This window comes from Pezoporus flaviventris, unplaced genomic scaffold (genome assembly GCF_033815535.1).
Source record: "Pezoporus flaviventris isolate CSIRO_AGI_PZ_B2104156 unplaced genomic scaffold, CSIRO_AGI_Pfla_v1 ptg000063l, whole genome shotgun sequence".
NCBI lineage: Eukaryota > Metazoa > Chordata > Aves > Psittaciformes > Psittacidae > Pezoporus > Pezoporus flaviventris.
This window is the reverse complement of record NW_026892611.1, coordinates 2,278,670-2,300,679: the sequence shown is the minus strand read 5'-3', so window position 1 is coordinate 2,300,679 and position 22,010 is coordinate 2,278,670. Positions and strand designations below refer to the sequence as shown.

General features: G+C 50.1%; 1 protein-coding gene across 2 annotated transcripts in view; it reads left to right on the top strand.

Moving 5' to 3' along the window:
* The window catches only part of SLC43A2 (solute carrier family 43 member 2), a 28,972-nt gene extending 8,042 nt beyond the window's left edge, over positions 1 to 20,930 (top strand). The window contains exons 3-14 of one of the 2 annotated variants that reach the window (XM_061470036.1): positions 370 to 559; positions 1,752 to 1,807; positions 2,542 to 2,618; positions 8,881 to 8,973; positions 9,725 to 9,858; positions 10,294 to 10,496; positions 10,877 to 11,020; positions 14,414 to 14,552; positions 14,993 to 15,125; positions 15,998 to 16,071; positions 17,720 to 17,843; positions 18,656 to 20,930. In XM_061470036.1, the coding sequence (XP_061326020.1) occupies positions 370 to 559; positions 1,752 to 1,807; positions 2,542 to 2,618; positions 8,881 to 8,973; positions 9,725 to 9,858; positions 10,294 to 10,496; positions 10,877 to 11,020; positions 14,414 to 14,552; positions 14,993 to 15,125; positions 15,998 to 16,071; positions 17,720 to 17,843; positions 18,656 to 18,817 (1,529 nt within the window). In that variant the 3' untranslated portion in view covers positions 18,818 to 20,930. Of the gene's footprint in view, positions 1 to 369; positions 560 to 1,751; positions 1,808 to 2,541; positions 2,619 to 8,880; positions 8,974 to 9,724; positions 9,859 to 10,293; positions 10,497 to 10,876; positions 11,021 to 14,413; positions 14,553 to 14,992; positions 15,126 to 15,997; positions 16,109 to 17,719; positions 17,845 to 18,655 lie in introns of those variants that run through there. The other variant, XM_061470035.1, reaches the window with a different exon arrangement.
* The last annotated feature ends 1,080 nt before the right edge of the window (positions 20,931 to 22,010 follow it).

Here is a 22,010-nt window from a genome sequence, read left to right as displayed (position 1 = left end):
GGTGTAGAACAGGAGGTCCTTATTTCTGTATTAGTCCCTTTGGGTTCTGGGTTTAGTCCCTGTAATTCCCAGGGCCTTGCCCTATAGCTGTTCTCATAGTGAATCTCTGTCCTTAGGTTGTCACCCTGTTGTTGCTTGGGATACGTGTGCCCTGGGTACCCGTGTGTGCTTTTCCTGCTCCCAACTGGTTTCCCCTTCCCTGCTGTTCTTTCCCTTCTCCATTTCTCACTAGTTATAATGAATACAGAGTGCAAAGGGAGTATTCCCAGGGTGTTGGGGCACCTGAATACGGGGCTTTTCTTTTCCTTCCTGCATCACTGCAAGCCTCACCCTAACCCTGTAATAAGGATCCTCTGCTATCCCATGCAGCAAACACCACCAGCAGCCCTGCCCAGGAGAACAGCACGGATTCCGAGCACAAATGGCCCTCCTGCAATGCCCAGGATGAGATGCTCAACTTGGCCTTCACCATTGGGTCCTTCCTGCTCAGTGCCATCACGCTCCCGCTGGGAATTGTCATGGATAAGTATGGACCTCGCAAGCTCCGGCTGCTCGGCAGGTCGGTGTCCTGGGCTCCCCAGTGGGCTGAGGGGTGAATGCGTGCGTTGTGTGGGGTGGGTGGGTGCTGTGCCTGTTGTGGGTCCCTGCATCCCGAGGGATGGGGCTGGGAGCTGCTGGCCGTGCACAGGACGCTGGATTTTGGCCGGTGCAGTGAGTTGCTCCATCAGGGAAGGGCTCAGGACTGTGTGTCCCCACTTCAGCTCTGCAGTGTTGCTCTGTGTTCCCCGGCCATATGGAGCCTGGAGGAAGAGCGGAGTCATTTGTGACTCACGGAGGGTGGCTTTTTTCCTTGAGCTGGGAGCTATGTCCTGGGAGGCACCAAACCAAGATGTTACATCACTGCTTGCAAGCCGGGGAGTTAACTTGGGGATAAACATGTCCTGCCTGTCTGCTCAAGGCCCTCTCTGCCTTGTTTTCTGCCTCGAATAGCAGAGCTGCTGGCTGTTTCCACGGTGGGGAGGGATGAGGGACTTGTTGGGCACAGTGGACCCCAGCGCTGCTGAGTCTGAGTGCACTAAAACGCTACCAGAAGCTGAGCTGGTCTGGAGGCAGAGGGGGGAGAACAGGGCAAGTCTCTGATTCACACCTTAGAATCATAGGACCAGACTGGTTTGGGTTGGAAAGGACCTTAAGATCATCCAGTTCCAACCCCCTGCCATGGGCAGGGACACCTCACACTAAACCATCTCACCCAAGGCTTTGTCCAACCTGGCCTTGAACACTGCCAGGGATGGAGCATTCACAACCTCCCTGGGCAACCCATTCCAGTGCCTCAGCACCCTCACAGGAAAGAATTTCCTCCTTAGATCCAATCTAAACTTCCCCTGTTTCAGTTTGAACCCTTACCCAAGAGAGCTAGTGAATAGGCTCTGAGTGCTGTGACCGCAGCTGGGTCTCAGGACCAAGGTCTTTGGTCACCTCTTTATGAGGATTGGCAAAGCTGTGTGCTGGAAAACCAGTGGGGAATTTGGGTCCAGCAAGAGCTGCCTCAGTACTGGGAGGAGAGGCTGTTTCCTCAGTCCTTGTGCAAGGTTTGCTTGTGATATCTGGGTATTCCCTTGGGGTTTTCTTCCCTTCCTCTTACAGGACTGACTCTGTGCTTGCTTAAGGGGCTCAGGAGGTAGAAGCCTATGTGATTTACTGTGTAGAAGGCTGGCTATAAGAAACTCATGGGTTTGGTTCCCTTTCAGTGCCTGCTTTGCCGTGTCCTGTGTGCTGATCGCCTATGGAGCCAGTAACCCGGACTGTAAGTAGGAATTCCCCCTCTGAGCTGGGGGGCAATGTGGGGCTGCGGCTTTGGGGCTGTCTAGGGGGTGGAAGCAGAGGGCACACATGGCACTGCGTGCTCCCGCTGGCACATCCCCGGTGCTGCACCGGGGTCCTGCTGAGGACGCGGCGAAGCATCTGCTGCCCCACGGGAGCTGAGTGGCTCTGGTGTTTCACAATGCTAAACAGAGAGTGTAGCAAGGGCCAAGTGTCTGCGATAGCCAGGCCCCTCAGCTCTGCATCTGGGCAGGGCTGGGTCCTGTGAAAAGAGCAATTCCAAACGAGTTCATGGCTTTCTCAGGGTTGGGAAATGAGTGATAGCAATGGGTAATGGGTAATAGCGCTGTGTGATCGGGTTTCTGGCCAGGGATGCAGGGAGCCTTGGCTCCCCAGGACCAGATAGCGAGATGGCTGTTTGAATGACACTTCTTTCAAGTAAATCTTCCTTTTAAGACCCATTAAGACAAGCTGCCTCAGCAAGTGTGTTCATTAGAGAAACCAAACCCTTCCATCCTGGAGGGATGAGCCCAGCCTGAGCTCTCTCTTGGAGGAGAGCCCTGGCCCTCCTTTGCGTGCCTGGGGAGATGGTGCTGGGTCAGGGACAGTGTGGCACATCCTGAGGGCCCACTGAGGTGTTCAGGTGTCAGGACCAAAGCCCTCAGGGCCCTCCTCTTCGCCCCAGTGAAAGCTAAAGGTGGCTTTTTATTGTTGCAGCTCTGTCTGTGCTGATATTCATTGCGCTGGCTCTGAATGGCTTTGGGGGGATGTGTATGACCTTCACATCGCTTACGGTAAGTGAAGAGCTATTACCTGACTCCATTCTGTTCCTTGCTATGGCTGTGAGCTGGGCTAGCAGGAAAGAACAAAGTGGATTGCTTGCCTGTGGCTTGAATAGCATGTAATTTTGTCTGGTACAAAGGGTCAGTCCCTCCTATCTGTGAGGCCGAGTGGTTATTCCGAGGCTTCTTTTCCACCCAGTCCTCCTCTTTTACCTTGCATCTCAGGTGAAGGCATGGGGAAAGAAAAGGAAGTGGTGTTATCCATTGTCACGTACCTCTACATGCAGTGCTCAGCTACCTGGCACAGCCTGGACATGTGTTTGCACTGGATTTGGCATTGACACGCTGCAGGAAGGCTCAGCAGGGCACAACCCCTTGCAGCTGGGTGCAGGCAGCTTTCTGCAAGCACAGTTTGCATCTCAGCCCAGGGAAATGGTTGTTCTTGAGCACAAAAGCTTTTGCTCCCAAGCAGGGCAGGATTCCCTTCCAGGTTTCCTTAGAAATGCTGCCTTGTTGAACGCACCCAGCTCCACTTGGATCCGTTTAGTCCATAGCTTGCATTGCAAACATTGGTCAACCCCTGTCAGCTGGATCTCTGTTTTGGAGCTCTTTCTGCTCAGAGACAGAGGCTTTATTGTCCTTCAAGCAGCTGCTTCATTTTCTACCTCATTACCCTGATCCTTGTCAGTGTGGATGAAACGGGGCTGGGTGGGAAGCCTCCCAAAGCACTGATGCTTCTTGAGCTGCGACTGAAACCGTTCAGATTTGGATTGCATTACCTTGAACTTGCTATGGAAGGGAAACCTTCTGTTAAGGTTACCTTGAATTCAACAGGGCTCCCACACTGCCTGAGACCTGGGTTTGGCAGAGGCTGGGTTTACAGATCACTGTGTACTGGGGCTGCTGTTGCCTTCATAGGCTCCAAGCTTCCGAAGCTCCGTGCAGAGGTCAGGCTTTGCTCTGTATGGGTGTTCTTCACTGGAAGCCTTGGCCGTGCTCCCAAGAACTATGGGGCAAACGTCATCCTGCCACGCTTCCAATGGGAGCAAGGAGAGGAGCACATCAGTGCTGCTGCAGGAGAGGAGAGGATTCCCCACCCTGCTGCTGTTGTCTCTCCGAGTGGTTATTAAAGGGTCGTGGGTTGTTTTAGAGCCACTGGTGATGAGAGGAGGAAGGGCAAGGGCTGAGATGTATTGGATGTGCTGTACTGTGGCTTTTAGCACCGGGAAAAGTAAGCAAAGCCACTCACTTATTAGCTCTGTCATTAGTGAGCCTGTTCCACAGCACTAAGGAAGTACAGCAGCAGGAGAAAGGTCACATCTTCCAAGAAGAGATGCAAGCCTTGAGGAGGTCTGGGGTAAGCAGTGATGCTCTGAGTGCCTGCAGGGAGACCTCAGGTGGAGCCCGTGCCCTCTGGACAACAGCAGTGTGTTTTGTAAAGAGCTGAGGTGGCTTCAGGCCTGGCTCCTCACATCCAGATGTAGCTGCTTTTTGGTACCTGAGGCATGTGAATGTGATTATAAATAGCTTATAGTGGGAGGGGAGCACTTCTTCCCCCACATCATAACGGAGCTGTGGTGGTGGCTGTTAAATGCAGGTGTATTTTGCTCACTGTCAGCTTCCTGTTTTGTCCCTGCGTGGTTCTACCTGCGAGCTGGGATGCTCGTGGTGCCTGCAGTGATGTGGGGATCTCTTGTGGGTCCATTCCACACGCGGACATGGGGATGATCCTGTACCAAGGGAAGGCTGAAGCCAACACTGAAAGAGCAGCCTCAAAGACCTTTGTAAGGTCACCTGGAGCATTGTGTGCAGTTCTGGTGTCCTCAACATAAAAAAGACATGGAACTGTTGGAACAAGCCCAGAGGAGGCCACGAGGATGATCAGGGACTGGAGCACCTCCCGTATGAAGACAGGCTGAGAAAGTTGGGGCTGTTCAGTCTGGAGAAGAGAAGGCTGCGTGGAGACCTCATAGCAGCCTTCCAGTATCTGAAGGGGGCCTATAGGGATGCTGGGGAGGGACTCTTCATTAGGGACTGCAGTGACAGGACAAGGGGTAACGGGTTAAAACTTAAACAGGGGAAGTTTAGATTGGATCTAAGGAGGAAATTCTTTCCTGTGAGGGTGGTGAGGCACTGGAATGGGTTGCCCAGGGAGGTTGTGAATGCTCCATCCCAAGGCCAGGTTGGACGAAGCCTTGGGTGAGATGGTTTAGTGTGAGGTGTCCCTGCCCATGGCAGGGGGGCTGGAACTGGATGATCTTAAGGTCCTTTCCAACCCTAACTGTTCTATGATTCTATGACCTTCATTCTATGGAGGCAGCGAGCACTGAGCAGCTCGTGGTGCCAAGTGAGCTCGTTCTGGCTGCCGCAGGCACTGGCTGCCGAGCACCCACGTGCACACGGGAGTCAAAGCAAGGTGACTTCCTTCTCCTGCCTGCCACGAGTGTCCTGACGTGCTCCAGGAAACGGGACAATCCCACTGCTGAGTGAGCTGCTGCTCTGCCCCCCCAGGCAGGAGTTGGGGTGCTCCCCAGGATACCGCTGTGCATGGGCATGGTGCGATCTGATGGCAGGGCAGGAGATCCCCAATGCCTGTAAAAGGATAAACGGGATCTTTAAGGGATGCTGGGACAGTATTCCACTCTGTCTTTTGGGTTCAAAGCCTTCCTCACTAACAGGTCCCCTGGCTATCATGTAAGCACACGCAGAGCCAAAGCAAGCTGCTGTTTCTGGGTACCCTGCGCTGTGTGCCGTGGGGAGGAGGGAGAGCCAGGGAGCGGCGATGTTCCTGCTTCTGGGAACAAGGTCAGGCTGTGCCTGCTGTTCAAATGCAGAGGGGAGATTTCTGCTTCGTGACTCGGTCTGAACCAATGTGAGCGAGGGTGGGAAATGGAAACGGCTCCGTGTTGGTGGCTCGGACAAGGCAGGAATCTGGTGCTGGTTCTGCTCAGAAGCTATTTCATGCAGAGAAACAAACATGTGTGATAAATTACCACAAAGAGCCTTTGGTAGATTGTTCCCTGCCCTGTTTTCCTCTCAGAGAATCACAGCTGCTTTGCTCTTCACCCTTGAGTCGGAGCAGGGGAGCATCTCTGTGTAGGGAGTGTTTTCTGCTTGGAGATAGTAGGAAAACTTAGGGCTTTGTGTTCTTTTCCGTTGGAGAACGGGAACAGGAATTCCCATCTGCTTTGGACAAAGAGGGCAGCTTGAGGCTTTCCTGGAGGACATTTTAGTGTCCAAATGTACCCCTGATAAGGAAAACAAAGCTTAGCTTGGACAAAAACACCGTTCCCCTATAGTCTAGTTCTCAATCCCTCGACTCCTTCCACTGTTCTCCCAAACAGTCCTTGCAAGAAGAGGGGAACTGGGTTTGGTAATACTGCTGTGGTATCTTGTAGAGGGGTTGTCCTCAGGCAAAAGTGGATAAAATTGCTTAAAAAAAGAAGATTTAAGGTCTTCAACTCATTATAGGACAGATGAGAAAATAATCCACAAGAAGGAAGTGTTTTATCAGTTTAGGATTGCGTGCCTGTAATAAGGGCATGACAAAATGAAGTCCCTGTCTTTCGGACAGGGCATGAAGTTAATAATACATTGAGTATCATTGACCTTTAAACAGGAGGAGTTTGTGTTTCTGTCATCGTGGGGTTGGGGCGGTTGTACCAGAATGGGCAGAAGGTGGAGGAGGAGGAGGAATCCCTTCTGGCTGTGGGATAGGATCAGAATGAGGGGCAGATCCTCTTGGAGGCAGGAAGACAAAGAGGCCCCTTGCTCTGGGGCTTGGTTTGCCCCATGCTTGCTGCTGTGAAGACAGCATGAGAACATGGCTTAGCAGATACTGTGTGTTATTTTACTAGCTGGTTTACTAGTTGTTTTTCTGCCTAGGGATGGATGACTTGTTCCTTTTGCTTCCCCTCTCCTCCTCCAGATAGGCTCAGGTTTCTTTTCCTCCCAAGTGCTCGGTGTTGGCAGTTTCCCCTTAGATTGAGTTGGATAAGACCTTAAATCTCCAATGTCCTTTTTTTTTTGTCATCTGGCTGCTTGCTTGGTGCCAAAATAGCATTTTGGGCATCTTTAGCGTTTCTAGGACTCCTGTTCTAGCACACTTGGGATTTGCTGGGTAACACTGCTTGCTTTAATACCCATCTATGTCTGCAGTGACCCTCGGAGCAGGAGGATCCACCTGGGAGCTGTGTGTTAGGAAAAAGGCTTTCTGTGATCTCGGGGCGGGGGGAAACCAGCCCGAGCCAAGCAGCAGCTGTGTTTGTGGAGCTCCTGCTCCCAGCTCCCTGCTGTTTACTGTCATTGCTGGAGACTGCTTTAGGTTGGGGATGTTTGGCGTTAAATCAGTGCCCTGCCCTGGCGACAGCCACCGGCTCTTCTGTAACCTGCAGCTCTTGTGCTCTGCAGATGCTGTTTGCTGGGCTGTGTATTTAGGCCACTGCTTCCAAGAAGAGACTTTTTTTTTGGTGCCTGGTAACAGACCTTTGGATCCTTCGCCGTTTCCTGCCTGCAGCTCCTGAAAGCAGCCTGTTGGCAGCCATCCCGCATGCAGGGAGCCGGGGCTGGGTGTGGGGATGGATGCTCTCTGCAGAGCAGTGCAGTGCTTTCTGCCTCTGCTCAGGGCTCACCACCAGCATCATTGGTGCCGCTCCCTTGGCCGGGGGTTATGTGAGGACCTGGAGACTGCACTGCATAGGAAGCTCTGCAGTGAGACAGAGGGATGATAAACAGGCAGATGGATCCTCCAGTGCTCCCGCACAGGCATACTTGCGTTGTAAACACGCCGGCCCTGCCGTGACACAAGCCAGATTTGCTTGCCTTATATGCTGCTCCTGGGAAAGATGGATTTGTTTTCCAGGCGGGGAAGGGGAATGCGATGACAGCGTTTGCTTGCTCAGGCTCCATCTAATATTCTCTGGATGATTTTTGCTCAGCAGCATCTCTAAGCAGATAAAATGCTGGTTATGCCTTTAGTCCTAGAAGGCTCCCGCAGTGTCCTGCTTTGAAGGCCCTCTGAGGCTGACGTGGTAGCGATGCCCATGTGAATTTGGGGATGGAGTGACCCAAAAAAGGAGGTGGGAGGGGATTCTGCTGTCATCCTGCAGCAGAATCTCTGTGTGTTGACCAGCTTCGGGAGGTAGCAGCCAAGCTCTGAGCCTGCCACTTCAGAGCTTCTCCCTGGAATCTCCAGCTTGCAGGCTAGCATTAGTGATGGAAGCTGGTTAAATTACGGTGCTTTGGGAAAATGGGGAGGTCATCCTTTCCCAAGAGGGTGGGAAGGTCTTTGTGTCCTGTTCCACTCTGCTTTTGGGTCCTGAGTGGAAGCAGGAGCTGGAGAGCCAGCCTGGGAGTGCTTTTGGTGTTGAGGTGGCAGACTTGGATGCTGTGGGCTGCTTCTAGCCGTGCCTACAGAGAGCTTTGCTTTCCCAATAGATCCTTGCAGAACCAGCCTGGGCTGCTCTCAGCAATGCCATCATACCTGGTAGGAGCTCAGGCACTGAAGTGGGGAGGTGGCAGGAACATGAGGTGCTATTGCCTGCTGCTTGATGCAGAGTTCAGCAGCTTCCTACCTGCAGCAGGCAATAAAGCCGTGGGTATTGTGTTTGTGATGATTGCCTTCCTGCACCTCCCTGCTAGATAGTGTGCTTGGGCATGCAGCTGATGCAGAAATAACCAGCTTGAGCCCCTCTCTACAAGAGAGCCTCCTTTCATGGAAGGAGGCAGCAACCTACCTTGAGATGGAAACTCAAACAGCAACACAGTTCGTGTTTGTCTCTGCTCCTTCTTGTTGCAACAGGAACTTTCTGGTCTACTGCAAAGCTTTGGGTGCATAAACCAACCTGGCAGCTCAAGGAGTTGCAGGGTGTGTTGAAGGCTGTGCAGCGATCACAGCCCTGTGTCTAACAGCTCTTGGCCATAAAGAGGGGGATGTGTAAAAGAACCTGGCCAAGAAAGGTGGTGGTGGCTACGGGCTTGGGGTAAGGAGCTCTTAAAGCACAAGGGCAGGAGCAAACGCTCCTGTGCTAAAGGTAACTGATGCCAAGTTATGCTGCCAGTCTGGAAAGAAACAGTGCTGTTAAGCCCATAACTCTTGGACTGTCGATATTCCCTGATGCTGCAGGCATCAATGCAACCTGAGGAGCCAAGCCATTCTGGAGTAAAACCGGCTGCTTCAGACTGTGGTATCCGGGAGCCTTAATCCTAAATGCCAATATCTTCTCAAGAAAGCCTCCTTCCCTTCCCTGTTTCAGCCCATCTTTTCCTTCCCCAGCTGCCCAACATGTTTGGTGACCTCCGTTCCACGTTCATTGCCCTGATGATTGGCTCCTATGCTTCCTCTGCTGTGACTTTTCCAGGAATCAAGGTGAGGCTGTGGGATAATGACTCGCCACCGGTGCCGTTTGCTGGCATCCTGCACCATTTAGCAATGATACAGCAAGGAAAAAGGGGCTGTTTGTTAAACCACTTGGAGGTGTGCATTTGCAAGGTTCAGTTCCCTTCTGTGTTAGAAGGTGGCCTCAAGAATGCAACGACTACTGCAAAGAGAAGGGTCTGTTAATAATAGACACTATTACTACTATTACACTACTAATAGACAGTGTTTCAAAGTGGTAAATGAGTGGCAAACTGAAGATCTTTTTTTATGAAAGATTGGGTTTTTTATGCTCTAAGGAATGTATAGATGTATTTTTAATACCTGTGTGTATTTAATCTGTGTGATTGTTAATGGTGGTTGGCTTTGAACACAGAGTGAGCAAACCACACTGAAGGGACAGAGGAGATGGTCACTTGGGCTGCCTTGGTGGAGCAATAGTGGCTCTGAACCAAGGTGTTTCATTGCAGAGTTAGCATAAAAGGGGATATAGTACAGGTGAGCTGCAAGTGTGCAGAGAAGTTCCAAGGAGAAATGCATGTTATTCCAGCTATAGCTGCTGTTAAAGATGTGGATACACCTCTCTTCCTAAACCTGCATGTCACAAACCTGGCTTTTGTTACTACTTGAGTTAAACCCTTTTTAAATGTAGGATGTTCTTTCCCACTCAGTCCTCATTCAAAGACTATTGAAGTATCTTCCTGCTCTTATAGCCAAAACCATGTTCCCTTGTGATTTCCAGGTTATATACGACTTTGGGGTCTCCTTCATCCTCATTCTGCTGGTCTGGGCAAGCTGTGCAGGATTAGTTTTCCTCAACTGCTTCTTCAACTGGCCCCTGGAGCCTTTCCCAGGACCAGAAGACATGGACTATTCGTAAGTGTCCTCTAGACTGGCCTGGAGGGCTGATCCCATTTTTAATCCTCTAGGAAGTGCTCTCACACCTCATTTGGAGTGCTGGACAGGGAACTCCCTTGCATGTTGTTTATTGCTGCCGTTTCTTAGGCTGAGGATTTACGTCTGCCATTCGCATTATGTCTTGGCTGGTGGATGTCTGTGGGAAGGGGAGCTTCCCAAAGCATAGGAATTAAGAAGGAAAAATGATCTGTCAGTAGTCATAAGTATTTCTATATTGACCTATGCCAAACTGGCCCTGGGGAAGTAACTCTGTGCTCTGGATCCAGACCGTTTGTAGGCTTGTCGATGGAAACCAGCTCATTAAATCCACGTGTAGCCTTTCATCCTGCAGCTTTAACTGCCTCTGACTCCTTGCCCTGGGTTGCAGCTCTCATGCTCTTTGCTACCCGACAGGGTGAAAATCAAGTTCAGCTGGCTGGGATTTGACCACAAAATCACTGGGAAACAGTTCTACAAGCAAGTGACGACCGTGGGGCGCCGGCTCAGCGTGGGGAGCTCCATGAAGGGCCCCAAGGAGCCGACAGCCTTGCAGGAGAACAACAAGCTCTGCCTGTCCACAGTGGACCTGGAAGTGAAGTGCCAGCCTGACAATGCAGGTGTGGTTCTAGGAGTGGGATGCTTGTGTTGGCACAAGGCCTCTTGGCCTCTCTGTTGCCTCCAGACCTGTTTGTAAGAGATATAGGTGATGTGTGCGTTGCCAGGGCCATGTGCCAGCCACCAGTATTTAAACACAAGTTCAGCTATATAGGGAATCCTGGTCTTATATACTTGCCTAAATGTACCATATGGTGTTGCCAGTGGTGGGGACAACAGCGTGGGTGACTGGTGTGGCTGCAGGAGGACAGTGCATGGTCACTGCTGTCTCTTAGACTGTTGCCATCATGACCAAGCCCTTCCTTACGCGGTGGTATGGCAGAAGTGAATGGTTTGAAGCTTCCTTTTGCCTTCTTCAGAGACTCTGTTATTCCTTCTGCAGCTTCTCCCTCCTTCATGAAGAGTGTCTTCAGTCCTATCTTGTTGCTCAGCCTCATCACCATGTGTGTCACTCAGCTGCGGCTCATCTTCTACATGGGAGCCATGAACACCATCCTTGAGTTTCTGTCTGGAGATAAAGATCAAGGTAAGGTTAACCCGAAAACATCGATCTGCTTCCTTGGAAGTGGGACCTGACCTGGACTTGGTCCTTACAAGAGGCCAGCAAGCCTGATTACTCAGCAGATACACCGTGTGTAGCCATTAGTGGTGTCAGAGTGCGGCTGACAGCTGCTGGTAGGGTCTAGTGGAGGGCTGGAGCTAGCCCAGGACAGCGGGGCAGGGAGGTAGACACTTGAATGTCAAGCTAATTTTAGCCCTGTGCCTGTTAAAACACTATTCCATGTTATTTCCCCAGATGGGCTGTTGAAAGCAGCCTCTGGGGCTGCACTGTGATAATTGTTTTCATGGGAAAGCCTATTTCATCAGGTGTTTGCCTTGGTTATCCCAAGCAAGCACAAAGGACGGCGCAGCTGACTCCAGTGACTAATGGTTGGACTTAGAGGTGTCTCAACCAGCAGCTGCAGGGGGGAGAAGTGAAGTCAGGGCTGTTTTGTGCAGCTTGTTGTGTGCTGGGGAGGCTCAGGGGCACTCATTGCCCTGGCCTTGTATTTATAGCTCTGAGTACATGGAGCAAACGGGAAGGAATACATTAGCTTGCTGTTGTTGAAAATACCCAGGATTGCAAAACAGGACTTAGCCTTTCCCCCCCCCACCCCGTGTGTGTGTGTGTGTGTGTGTGTGTGTGTGTGTCCTTTGTAGTAAGATCCAGTTTGGACTTGTTAAATCTGGATTGCATGAAGCTGATAAATCAAGAGGCACGCCTCTGGAAAGAGGAGGGAGCTCTGGGGGAGGGATGGAAACTGGGAAACTCCAAGTGGCTTGGCATTCCCTGAATCGCTTTGGTTCTTGAGCCTTTGACAGCCTGCAGCATTCAGCTCTTTATCTCCTGGCTCAAGAGCTCACTGAGACATGAAACAGTAAACAGGACAAACTCCACGCTGCCTGCCTTGCCCAACACTGCTTCGGTTTCTGCTTACCTTGTAACTCTTCCACCCGGATTCTTTCCTTTTTCCCCTGGCTTGCTTTAGTTATTTCTCTTTCATTCCCCTCCTCTCCTTCCCTCCTTGGTATTTTCGACTTACATATGTGCTGCCAATTCTCTTTAGGTCAAGTTCCCATGTTAATAAAGGGATTGTCCCTTGGGTGTCTTGCATTTTCTCTGTGCCACCTTTAAGATTTCTTCCCGTTTTCCCCTCTCCTCCCCCTGCATTAGCCTGGGCTCACAGTGCACTCCAATGTCTTAGTGTTTCCATAGCATCAGCAAAACAGTGGTATTGTCCAGTCGCAGCAGTGTCAGGCTGTGAGAGCAGTTCCAAGGCATGTGGAGCTCTCTGGACTGTGATCTGTGCGGATCAGGAGAGGGTGGGATGCTGCTCCCTTAGCATTCCTTGTTCTTCTTGCAGTTGTTTACTTGAACATGGGTTTGTTTAAAGAGCTCCCTCCACCTGCATCTGCTCTTGGTTGCATTCAGCAAGGGAAGGGGAGAGTTGAGTCAATCCTGCAAGTGTGGTGGTCAAAGGAAACGTCAATATTCCTGAGCAGGAGAGAAGGATGTGGGGAAAATCACTCCGAAAGTGAAGTCTTTTAAGCTGCAGCAGGGCACCGTGCCCTTGAAGCAGTTATGGTGACTCAGACCATGTTGAAAACCTAGACATGGACAGAGCAGTCAGCCTGTAAAAACCCCTAAAAGATGGGGGAGAAGCAAAGAAGTTTGGTAGCTCTGCAAGTCATCCTGTAAAAGGCAGGCAGGAGAGGATAAACCTGATATCTAGAAGCTGAAATGTGGCTGCATCTTTACTGAAGTGTCACCTTGCTTCAAATCTGGTAATACTTGGAGACCTTGGGTTGTATGAGGTGCTTGCTTAGGAGAACTTTGAGGGAAAGACATGTAGAACAGTGGATGTAAGGGGCTGTCCCCACGTGTGCACCCTTTGTTTGCTCTAGTCAGGCTTCTACTTCTGGTGGTATCTGCTAGGTATTGTTTGCTTTATTTCTCCTTAGGAAAGGATGGTTTTTAAGATGATAAACAAATTGAGGCGGCCCAGTTTTATAGCAGCTGCTATCCTCCTTTTTTTTTTGCTGATCCCATAGATTCCATTCCCTGCTTCACATTGGCTTCTGCCCTTGCTGCGTAGAGCCCAAGATGAAGTGTTCAGAATGGCATGAAGAGGCAAAGCATGACAGCATGGCTTGCTTCTTACCCTCTATTAAAAAATAACCAGACAAGAGCAAACCAGCTCCATGAGTGCTTGTAGAGGGTGATGCCACCTGCCTCTCCTGGCTACAGCAGTTGCTATAATGAGATGGGGATGTGGGGCCACTTCAGGCCTTGCCTTTGAGGAGGTAATGGGGGCATGAATGTGAGGCTGGAGTTGGAAGTGCCTCTTGGTTCCTTTGCCAGCAACTGGAGCCAGGAAAGTATCATCAGGTGCCCTGCTGGGCTGTGCTGCAGCAGCTTAAGAGAAGGGCTTATTGGAAACTTCTCTCCATTACTGAGATAACTCTGGTATAAATCCTGGCTCCAGTTCTTTGGGTAGGTCTGGAAATGCACTGGGAGGGACACGCTGACATTCTTGGTTGTTTTTCCTCGGCGCTGTAAGCTGGTGAACGCTCTGTGCTGAGGTGGGCAGTTTCGGAGTCCTTCCTCCAGAGCTGTGGTACACCAGTGACTCACCACGCTGCTGTGTGATGCCCAAACCCATCACATGGGCTGCGGAGAGGAAGTGGAAACAGTGCTGCAGGGTGGGGGAACTGTTCAGTGACGGGAGGGGATGGTTTCTTCGAAGTCTGCTGGCATCAGCTTTCCCTTAGGAAGCTGTGTAGATGCTTCTCCCGTCTTTAACACAAGGGGAGTTATCATCGGTTTGAGTTCTTAATGGTGCTGTGGGGATTTTTGCTGCTAATCTCCCCTTCCTCTGCCTCCAAACTTGCCCATTCAGCACCAAATGGGTTAGTCCTCACCTCCATGGCCTGGCTGGTTCTTGCTGGAGCTTCCTGGCTGGAGAAGATGTAACTGCAGGTCCCAGTGAGGCGGGAGAGGGGATGACTAATGCAGGATGTGTTGCTTGTAAGAACTTTCCCTTTTGGTTTGAACCAGCATAAACCTCACTGGCATTAAGCAGTAGCTGCATCCTGTTTCTGGAGCCCTACCTGCTGTTGGGCTGATGCAGGATCACTAGAATGGTTGAAGCAAGTGTGCCTGGTATGTCCACTCTAATGTCATGCTTCTGGGAGCCTATATGATGGAATGGGGCTTTGGTACCTTGTCTCCTTAAGCCCTTGCCTGGTAGTTGGCGAGTAGATTGGGTCTGGGCTCTTAATGAGAGGCGATCTGTAGGGAGGAGCAGTTTCTTTTCTCTTGCTGCTATGGTATCACTTGGACTGACAGCTCCTTAAATCTCTCTTGTTTTCCCTGCAGTGGCTCTCTACACTTCCATCTTTGGGGTATTGCAACTGCTGTGCCTGCTGACAGCGCCTGTGATCGGGTACATCATGGACTGGAGGCTGAAAGAGTGCGATGATGGCTCAGAAGAGACCGAGGAGAGCAACGCTGAGCAGTGCGTAGTGTGCGGCACACGGGACACGCAGCCGCGTAGCAGGCCCCCCTCTGCTCTGCATGATGTGTGTGGTGATGAAGGACTGGAAAGGATGTTGGTTCTTCAGGATAGAAAGCGAGCCTGAAGGAAGACTTGATAATTGCAGAGGAAAGGACCAGACTGCCCTCCATGTCCACTGAGATCAGTCAAGAAGAGCAAACGTAACTCATAGCAAGGGGAGGTTCAGACTTCCCTTCTAGCCAAACAGTAAGACTAACAGCACTGAAATGATTGCCTAGATGTTCCTCAGCTTCCACTGGTGGAGACCCCACCACCTCCTTAGGCAGACCTGTAGCCAAACCCATTTAGATAGAGTTGATGGGATACGTGGAGAATGTTGCTGTGAGTTCCAGTAGCTGCTGAGCGTGCTTTGTGTAACACAGGCTTTGCTGTCCTTCCAGAAGTGACAAGAAAAAGAAGAAGCGTGACCGTCAGATCCAGAAAATCACCAATGCCACCAATGCCTTTGCATTCACAAACGTCCTCCTGGTTGGATTTGGAATCACCTGTCTTATTCCCAATCTACCCCTGCAGGTGAATAGGCCAAACGGATGGGGGTGATGGAGGGGCTGGGGTGTGTGTGTCCTGGCACAGTGACAGGCAGGACAGTGCCACGAGGTCCTGTGAGCCAGCAGACCCAGCTAGAGGCAGGAGGGCTGGGAGACTTCTATACTCCTTGGGGAACTCCAGTGTTAAGAGTTGAACCGTGCAGTTTACATCCCTTGAGGGAACCTAAAGAAGCAGCTGTAGTTAAAATGTCAGAGTTGGCGCTGCATTTATTCACACTCAAGCTGTGTCACCACAAATACTTCCCTACCAAGATCCTCCCAGCAGTGTGGGTGCATTTAACCAGGGCTCGATATAAGCTGCTCATGGTCAGATAGCTTGCAGAAGCATGACACTGATCTATACAGCAGGTTCTTCCTGCATCGGATGCTGTGCTCAATGGTACCCGTGGGGTCATAAACCTATTTACTTTGTGGCACCATCTGGTTTTGGTGGAGGAGTTCTAGGGATTTGATGTTATCCTTCAATGTGCCTTTATGATGCAGGCAAACAGCCAGTTTGCTCATACCTACGTGTTGTCTGCAATAACCTGTGGAAAATTAACTAAACCATCCCCGAGAGCAAGCAGGAGGGATTGTGACACCAGCCATGGGATGCTGGGACATTACAAGTGAGATGGGTCTTGTGTGTGCTTAGCCTCAGTGGGCACTGCACCTTGGCCTTTGTCAAGTATGGAAAAGCAGAGCTTTTAGAGAGGAATAGAAACTTCTTGTGCTGATCTTTGAGGTTCCTCGAGCCCACCTTTGTGCTACAAAGAAGAGCTTTTAGGAGTGTTACGCTGGGGTATGGTACAACCAGGTGGGATCTAGGATGTGACATCTTTCTGCTTCTCTTCCCAGATTCTTTCCTTCATTTTGCACACCATTGTGAGAGGATTCATCCACTCGGCTGTGGGAGGCCTCTACGCAGCTGTGTAAGTCTCTGCTTGCCTACAATACATGGCTGGCCAGGTAAACTGGTTTGGGATGATAAGCTGCTCACGTGAGAGGGGGATCAGGATGTGAAGTCTTTGTGGTCAGAGGGCAAAAATGATGCAACTTGTTTCCTCAGTCACCACTGGCTATGATAATAGTTGGACTGAAGTCCTAGCTGATGTTTTCCTTGTTCAGAAACAGCTAATCCCTTTGGCACAGCTACTGCAATGAGACAGGAACAGCTGTAAATGGGCCTTGGGTATGATACTAGGCTGTTGACACTAAGGTTATATAGTAAAAACTCCAAGGCTTTTTTTGTCTTATAATGAGTAGCTACGTGTCTGGGTAAAACATTAACATAATACATTGCTACTGGTCTGCTCTGAAGTAAAGCATTGCTCAAGATCCCATTAGTGATGCCTACTCCCTTTCCCAGGCCATCATCCATCCTGTTTCCAATGCACCAAACTATCAATAGCTGAATCTAAGTACTCTCTTCCTTATGAAGCAATGGTTTGGGGTTTGGGAATAGATCTGCCCCTCTGTCCTGAGGAACAGAAAGAAGCTGTTATCCTTCAGATATTGTTGAGGTGGGAAGGGACTTCTCGAGACCACTGACTCCAACCCTCATGTCCAAGCAGGGTCAGCTACAGCACATTGCCCAGGACTGTGTCAATTGGGTTTTGAATATCTCTGTGGATAGAGGCTCCACAGATCCCTTCTGTCAAGGGTTTTAGTCCCAATGTCCAAGGAATTCAGACTAGAAAACCAGCCTAAATTCTGCTTCAAAAATGCATATGATTTTGGTTCCCTGGCAGCTAGAAGTGTTTTTGTCTTGGGCAAGATAAATGCTTGTTGCTGTATGTATAATCTGGCAATAGTCAAACAGGATCAGTGTAGAAGCAACTCTGGAACTTCCTGGACTGAGGTGTTTTTGCTTTGAGAGTGACCTCTTTGAATATTTCAAGGTTTGGACCCACTTCTTTCTTTCCAAGCTTAGTTTAACCTGACCCTTTTTAAACGCTGCTCAGTCACGGATAGAGAAGGATGTTAGGCTGTCCCTGAAATCTGTTTTTCCATGAGCAGTGTCTGATACTCAGCACTTCCTAATCAACAGTGTTGTTTAGTTTGACTTAGGACCAGACTTGTCCTCTAAAAAGGAAAACACCCACCAACCTGTTGTTCAGGTTTCACTCACTTCTACAGGGAGCAAATTGTTATGACCAGATGACAGTGATTGCTCAGCCACAAATGCAATCATCTGGATAAAGAGGCCCTGCTTTTAGCTTGTAAATGTCAACACTCTCGTCCCTTTGCAATAGCAACAGTAGTTGTATAAGCACTTCCACCTGCCTGCAGTACAGCTGGGAAACAAAACAAGTGCTAGATCTGATGCTGCTTGAGCATCGAGTTTGAGAGCTCAGGATCAGAATAGTCTGGAGAGAAAGGCACTGTGCACACCATGGGGTACAGCTACACGCTCCACACAAAGAGGTAGTTATACATAAGTCCAGGGGAGAGAAGTTCTTCATATTATGCATGTCTGGGGTCTGTGTTGTGTTGTGGAGTTGACTGGGAATGTAATCTGACCGGGGTGATGTGAACAGTCAAGGTGACATATAATAATGCTGCTTTCTCTGTTGACAGATACCCCTCTACCCAGTTTGGCAGCTTGACAGGGTTGCAGTCGTTGATCAGTGCCCTCTTCGCCCTTCTGCAGCAGCCTCTTTTCATGGCATTGACGGGACCTTTGGAAGGAGACCCCCTCTGGGCAAGTTCTTCCCAAACTTAACGTCAAAGCTTAGTGTTTAAGATGATTTGGGCTCATTCCGTTGGAAACAAAAGGACTCCTGTGTATGGACCAAGGTTAAAACCAGCTGGAATTTTAGTCTGCTGTTACCTTGGTGCTGTCCAAGAGACTTCCCTGTGTGTGGGTAATGACTCCCTGGGAGGGAAAGCCACTAACCCTTATGCTGGTGGTATAGAAAGGGAGTGAAAAGGCTGCAGGTGTGCTTTGTGCTAACAGTTTGTGTGGCAAGTCAAAACCTGTCAAGTAAAAGCGGGTGAAGCTGTGTGGACCTTAGTGCCATAGAAATACCCTTTCCCTTGTGAGCTATTACCTCTGATTACCAGGAAATTTGGGGTTGCTGATGCTAATGCCTAAAAAGCCAAGGGCTAATGTCTGAAAAGCCAAGGGTAGGGCTAATATTCTTTCTTGATGAGATCCTGTCTGGGCAGCTCAGTAAAATCATGACATGAGGAGGGTCTTGTAGCCTAGAAACCAGGACTCTCCCCCTGTGCCCACCCCAGTGGGCTGTTGAGGAGTCGACTGTTCTGTGGAGCAAAACCATTGCAGCCATGATCCAGAGCCTCCAACCCTTGCAGCATTTAACTCCTACCCGTGGTGCTCTGGCCACAGCAGTGCAAATGTGATCCTGTGGAGGTTGTTGTCAATACCCTGAGCAGGGCGGCTCCCAGTTTGCCTGCAGCTGAGTGATGTGGGCTGGGTTCTGACACGGTGGCACGCGTGACTGGGTTGTCTTCACAGCCTGCCTGAGTGTGTTTTGTCTTCCTTCCTTGCAGGTGAATGTCGGCTTGCTTGGTGTGAGCTTCTTGGGTTTCTGCCTTCCAATCTACCTGGTGTGCTACAGGCGCAGGCTAGAGAGGGAAAAAAAGCAGAAGATGGAGGATGCCAAACTCTTCTTCAAAATCAACGGCACTCCCAATGAGGAAGCCTTTGTTTAAACTCTTGCTTCAAATACAACCTCCCCTGTACAGGTTCCTACCACGTCCGTGGGTTCTACCTGTGGTGTAAGCCAGGTTGTTTCTCCCCTGGCTCTGCCAGTCTTTGCCCATCACTGGAGTGAGGGCCGGACCTCATGACTGTGCTTTCCTCAGACACGTGGCAGGAGGAGACTTCCCACTCCTTATTCCAGAACACGGGTCTCTTTCCCTTTTTATAAAGGCCACACAGATACTGTGTCTTAAACCATCCCCTGATCACACTCTCCAGTGGCAGAGCCTCTGCATAGGAAACTTGGGAGAGAAGGAACAGAGGGATGGGGGAAGAGGGAAGAAAGACCCTAACTTGAGTTTGCAAAGGTAACACACTGAAGTCTGTTTTCTCCTCCTCTTCCCCCAACCTTGGCTGTGACATTGTCTCGGATGCAAGCTGCACGTTCCTCCCTCCCTGAGGCTTCATAGTGGTCTCTCTGCTTGATATGTAGTTGGACCCAGTGGTTTTATTGCCTATCCAGACATACCCTGGACTGGTCCTGAGGCAGGGAAGGGGATTTTATTCCTACGTGTGTGAGCACAGCTTCAGTGTATTGCTAAATGTTGGCTGCTAGCACTGACAGCTCCCAAACCTTTTATTACTGCAAATGACACAGACTTGTGAGCAATGGATCTGCCTTCCACACTGAAGAGCCTAGCGTACTGCTTGGTCCTAGATCAAGCTTTCAAAGGCCTGGAACGACTCCTCTTCCTGGCCCATAAACCACCTGTACGTGTTTTAAACTGTCTGCAGTCCTGGAACCTTTGAGATAGGAATTGGGTCTCATTTACCGATGAAGTGCTTTGGGACTTGTTGCCTTTTGCCTCTTCTTCCTTCCACCGTGACCCTGGGAGGGGAGCAGCAGCATGTACTAAAGGTGGAAAAGGTTCTTGAAGCTGAGCTCTGGGGCTCCAAATACCTTGGTGTTCACATGTTGTGAGCTGACTTGCTGTTGAAAAGAACCAATGAGTGCAGAACACTCCTTTGTGTGTGGTAACTGGATCCTGTGGACATATGGGTGATGTGGCGAAGTAATTCTTCCTCCAGCCATAGCTTATTTACACCATTCTGGTAACAGCCCCCAAGCTGCTGAACACCAGGTTACTGCGACTGACCAAAAAGCTGCCGGTTTGGCTGTATTAAGAACCTTCTACAACGCTGATGCTCTGTCTGGACAGAGTACATGGTGATGGATTGTATGCTGAAGCTGACTTAGAGCAATACGTGTGGGTAAAGGTGCCCCCAGGTCTGTTCACCATGGAGGGAATATAAAGGGAATTTTTAACCTGCTTATTTTTATAGAGGTTTTCCTAAGTCTTGTCTAAATTTGATGTTTCTGCCCTTAACCTTTCTGTTGAGGTTGGTAGCTCAGCCTCTATGGCATTGTGACTAGCATTAACCAGTGCACCATTTGGACCTGCTCGGAGCAGAAAGGTGCAGTGTTGAGGGTGGCTATTGCCAGTGGACATGCAGCACCAAATGCAGTGGGCTGAGCTAATGGCTGTCGGGAGGGTTGGGAGCAGAAACCAAACAGTTCTGAAGATGCAGTGGTGGTGCTTTCTGAACTGCTGACCCCTGTGGTACTGCAAAGCCTGGCAGGGGGTAAATCATTCAACTGCTTTATGTCTGGTTGGGAAAGTCTGAGAGTCAATCGCTGCCCTGTTAGTGCTGGAGATTGGAAACAACAGCGCGCTCAGACCTTCCTTTGGGAAATGACCTGGAAACTGGGTGTTAACCCCGTTACAGAAGGCTTGGAGCATGCAGGTGCTCAGCCCAGCCAGGTCTTCACCCTTCCTACAGAAGGCTGGTGACCTCTTGGGCAGGACGGCTGGAAACCCTGCCAGCAGAGGAGGAGGAGGAGGAGGCAGCTTTTGTGGGGCAGCAGCGCCATCTCCAGCCAGGCTCCTGCGGGCAGCTCAGACGGTTCTCCACCCCGTGGTACCTCTTAGTCTGCAGTCACTCCTTTGGAAATAGCTCACTACTTGAGTATTTTACACGTTTGTGGGTTTGTTTTTTTAATGTGTTGCTTTTATTAAATGTGTTTGTTCCAAGACAGCCTTGCTGCCTGCTGTCAACACTTCACTCTTGTACAACTTCTTGTCTTTTGTTGACCTCTAGCTTTGGTATGAGTTAGCCACTGCCCCAGCTTTCCTATCTTCTGTGTCAAGCAATAATGAAGGAGGCAGAGTCTTGATTCATTTTCCTGTTCACCTGGCATCGTCTCAAGTACACGTTTGGAGACCACCAGCTTGCCTAGATTTCCAGAGGGCTTTCTATGGATTTCTGCATTTCATGTTATATACTCCTAAATATTGTGAAGATTCCAACTTGTGCTCTGATTGTGACATGACAATAATGGGTTAAATGTAACTTATTTATTTCTTTTATCAGTGAGAGCTCAGACAGGTGAGTGTCCTCAGACTGGCAGTGTCTTAAAACAGATGGCTGTTGGTGTGCTGACTCAGCATTACTTCCACCTCACATTCAGAACATCATACGTGGTAGCTTCCACTCTTTGGCCACTTGAATTCCCCATAGAAATATCTCTGCAAAATGGGGGAATAGTGGCATGTTTTCAGGAAGCCACAGGAGAGATGCAGCTAAATTAAACATCACCGTTTTACTTCTGCCATCTACCTCCCTACTGCAGTTCCCAGTTCCTGCCTTCTATGTGGAATAGCTTCTAAGCCAGTTTCATCTGATAAAATGGTGGATGTATGTGCTTAGCACCCCTGCTGATGGGCTGTGGTGTTTAGAAGCTGCTGGTCGGCTGTGAGGAATAGAACCTCACTCCTTTTTGAGCTGGAGTTTCAGGCTCTGTTTGCAGATGGTGAGTAAAGTGTGCCTTCAGCTGGCAGTCACCAGGAGCAGTGGGTACACAAGTGGGAAGTTGTGGGATGAGAAGTATTTAGATGAAATATTGGGAAAGAAGCTCTTCCCTGTGAGGGTGCTGAGGCGCTGGCACAGGGTGCCCAGAGAAGCTGTGGCTGCCCCATCCCTGGCAGTGTTCAAGGCCAGGTTGGACACAGGGGCTTGGAGCAAGCTGCTCTAGTGGAAGGTGTCCCTGCCCGTGGCAGGGGGTTTGGAACTGGATGAGCTTTAAGGTCCCTTCAACCCAAACTATTCTGTAAGCCTATTTTCCAACATGGGGCTGGTTAAAAG